This window comes from Phascolarctos cinereus, unplaced genomic scaffold, assembly GCF_003287225.1.
Source record: "Phascolarctos cinereus isolate Bilbo 61053 unplaced genomic scaffold, phaCin_HiC Scaffold_5;HRSCAF=322, whole genome shotgun sequence".
In the NCBI taxonomy this organism is placed as follows: Eukaryota; Metazoa; Chordata; class Mammalia; order Diprotodontia; family Phascolarctidae; genus Phascolarctos; species Phascolarctos cinereus.
Window position 1 is genome coordinate 302,849,357 of NW_027555958.1, and position 3,485 is coordinate 302,852,841.

A 3,485-nucleotide genomic window follows, 5' to 3' on the forward strand; every position below is an offset into this window, starting at 1 on the left:
TTAGCGCACAAAGGAGGTGCAGGGACCACAGCGTGAACGAGGGACACAGGGTATGCAGGGGGCACAGGGAGCACATGGGACACAAGGATTCGTGACTGGGCAGGGACCGATGGGTTTTCCGCAGGCATTGGTTGTAGCACAAGGGTTGCAGGGAAGCCTGGGAAGATAAAAAACAGCAGAGGTGAGTTCCTATGGGGGGAATCAGTCCAGAAATGAGAAAATGTAAACCAGTCTGATGAAGTGGTACAAGTACCCTGCACAACATGTCTTATGGAAAACAAAGATGGAAGCTTGGCTAGCAGCCTTTCCACTGCTACTTAGTAAAGTCAATTTGTGGGCCTGCTAGGAAAGTCCAACCTCCATCCACACAGAAAAAGCCCCCCCTTTGGCACATATAGAGCGCTTTGCCAAATTCCTCCTCATCTCAAGCCTGGCTCCTTGGCTTCATTAGGAAAAGCAAAAGTCATAAGAGTAGACTTGGAGAGCACAAGCCAGGTGACTTCAGGGACATCCTTGCCACTGATTATTTTATATTCTCCAATGAAAATAGTATTGCTCCTACTGAGTTATGCTGGGGTGATTCTTATCTGGGAAATGCACTCTTAAACCAGAGATTTCATTGCAATTCAATTGAACAATATGTTTGCATATGTTTCCATGCACACACATATGATGCTTGGCCAGTACTTACTTGCAGTCTTCACTCTCCAGCAGACCCCGGTACGTAGAGATCTCACACTCAAGACGGGCCCGGACATCCAGGAGCACTTGGTATTCTTGGTTCTGCCTCTCCAGGTCACCGCGGATCTCAGCCAGCTGGTCTTCAACATTAGTGATCATGCACTGTACCTGGGATAGCTGAGAGCTGTAACGGGCCTCAGTCTCTGTCAGGGTATTTTCCAGAGAATCTCTCTGCCATGGAGAAGAGAAAGAAAGTCAGAGGGAGAGATAGTTTTCAAGGTTTTCTAAATCCCAAGAATGCTTCACCCATCATCACTTCTTAGCATTTGTAAATATTAAAGGACATGTGATAAATATAAAAGGATTCGGGTTTTCTCCCTTTCTCTATCACACTTTTAAATTCTTCCAGTTAGGCTTAAAGCAATAGACTGAGATAGGGCCCAAAGAGAACCCACCAGGTTATGCTGGGCCTGCAGTTCAATCTCCAGGGCATTAACAGTGCGTCTCAACTCGATGATTTCGGCCTGGCAGTTCTGTAGCTGCTCAGAGCTGGACACCACCTGCTTGTTGAGTTCCTCTGTCTGAAATGTCCAAGGGGAGAGCCAAGAGGTGAGAGCATGATCATCAAGGCCCCAGGAATCCTCATGTTCTGAAGTTGCCATGAGCAAGACCCTCACCTGAGTGGTGAACCATTCCTCCACATCTCTGCGGTTGTTCTCCACCAGGGTCTCATACTGACACCGGGTCTCATTCAGCACCCTGTTGAGGTCCACATTTGGGGCAGCATCCACCTCCACATTTAGACGATCTCCGATCTGGCAACGCAAAATGTTGACTTCCTGTGGACATAGAAATCATTAGGGCAAACATGCTCAGTAAAGGTTTGTCTCTGAAAAAAGGCCTCCATTCTTGGAAACTGCTGTCTGCCGACACGTTTTACAGTAGATAACAGAACCAGGCAAATACAGAGTAGCTAAGAGAAGCTTATGGTTCATTTCTGCACGTTGGAATCCTTATGGCCATTACATTGTCCTTATGCTTCGAATGGTGATGAGTTCCTATAGCTGCTAGGGTTTTTATTTCTTGAATGCTACTAAATTCAATTTATCTCTTTACTTGTGTCTATCTTGTATATATTTTTTCATAAGTATGCTTTCTCTCCCAATAAGCTCCTGGAAGGTAGAAGAAGTTTCTTTTTTTCCCTTGTATCCCCAGTATCTTTCACAGAGCCTGGCACATGAATACATTGATAATTATTGACTGAAGTCAATTTATAGATTGGATCAAAGAACCTACCAATCTGTCCTTTGCATGTCCCAGAATCATGTTGAAAAGAGATTATTCTATCTCTCCTCTCAGAAACTGGATGGTTAAGACTTAAAGAAGCTTCTGTAAGAGTCATCAGCACCACATTTGGGAATGGAAATGAGCTTGCCAACATCACCAAAATGCTTGAGTCTCACAGAAAACTATAACTATATAAACTCCCACAGAAAACTAAAACTATATAATCTTTCATGACTGTCTGCTGCCAAATGGGGAAGCTCCTTGGGACTTTTAATTTATTCATTCACCTTATTTAAAAGCAAGCCCTTTCCCCTCCTTATCCCTAATCCCACTCTTTGCAATGAGGTATAACCAGCCTTCTTTGGTTCTGCATAATAATACTAACCTCCTCATGATTCCTCTTGAGACAGATCAGCTCTTCCTTCAGGGATTCCACCTGAGCCTCCAGGTCTGACTTGCAGAGGGTCAGCTCATCTAAGATCTTGCGTAGGCTATTGATATCAGATTCTACCAGCTGTCGCAGGGACAATTCAGTCTCATACCTATGACCACAGGATACAGTTGTTACCAAAATACACAAGAGTTAAACATTTCCCTCTTTGTGCAAATTATGCAGAAAAGGCAGAGAATACTCAAGATCCTTTGTTAGTCAATATGTCAAAATGTTAATTCTGAACCAGGATTTTTTTCAATGCATTTAGTTTCATCTGTCTAGCCTAGAAGGTGGGATCCCAACCTTTGGGGACATTATTCAGTCCCTTCACACTAGGCAAGAGCATCCCTGGTTTGCCATCTGATAAGTAAGGCATCTGTGTCCACTAACTAAATGTGAAAGAGGAAAGACAAGGGCCCCCTTCTGATCAACTCACTTGGTTCTGAAATCATCAGCAGCCAGTTTGGCATTGTCAATCTGGACAACTAGCCTGGCATTCTCTGCCTTGGTGCACAGGATCTTTGGAATGAAAAGGTACACAGTGAGCAAGATCTAAAAATATAGATGCAATCTTAATTTAAAAAAAATCTTTCGGTTGTAAATGGCTAAGAAGTAAGGCTGGACATTGTTCCAATTTCCGCATTATGAAATCAATAAACAACGTCTTAGACATAGACTAAAAGATTTACAAAATGCCTTCATCTTAACCACCATATTTTAAGCTGCCTGTCTTTACCTTCTGCTGGAGCTCCTCAATGATCCTGAAATAGGACTGGTAGTCTGGGCACACATAGGGCACTTGCTCTTGGCACCACTCTCGGATCCTACCCTCCAGCTCGGCATTCTCCCTTTCCAGCTGCCGCACCTTCTCCAGGTAGTTGGCCAGGCGGTCATTCAGGAACTGCATGGTCTCCTTCTCCTTGCCATTGAAGGAGCCTTCACAGAACCAGCCGCAGGTGCCCACATTGGCGGGGATGTTGCAGGCCCCGGGGAGGGTGCAGCTATGGCAGCTGGGAGGCAGGCAGGGCCTGGAGGAGCAGCTGGTGCGGCAGCTAAAATTGGGCAGGCAACAGTTGTAAGGCAT

The 3,485-nt window shown here is 45.0% G+C and overlaps 1 protein-coding gene across 1 annotated transcript; it reads right to left on the reverse strand.

The window, feature by feature from the left end:
- LOC110198467 (keratin, type I cuticular Ha3-I-like) lies at window positions 1–3,485 on the reverse strand. The gene is made up of 7 exons (XM_020972765.1): window positions 3,138–3,485; window positions 2,838–2,920; window positions 2,354–2,510; window positions 1,359–1,520; window positions 1,137–1,262; window positions 692–912; window positions 1–157 (listed from the first exon to the last, which is right to left on the reverse strand). Exons 1-7 carry the CDS (start codon window positions 3,483–3,485, stop codon window positions 1–3), a joined length of 1,254 nt encoding a protein of 417 aa, XP_020828424.1.

What these genes read in the sequence shown, in the direction of transcription:
- LOC110198467 (XM_020972765.1), bottom strand. Translation starts at nt 3,485, where the DNA reads ATGCCTTACAACTGTTGCCTGCCCAATTTTAGCTGCCGCACCAGCTGC. An exon ending in TCAAGAGGAATCATGAGGAG is followed by an intron (nt 1,521 to 2,353) that starts GTTAGTATTATT and finishes CTATGTCCACAG; the next exon opens with GAAGTCAACATTTTGCGTTG. An exon ending in CTGGAGAGTGAAGACTGCAA is followed by an intron (nt 158 to 691) that starts GTAAGTACTGGC and finishes TTATCTTCCCAG; the next exon opens with GCTTCCCTGCAACCCTTGTG.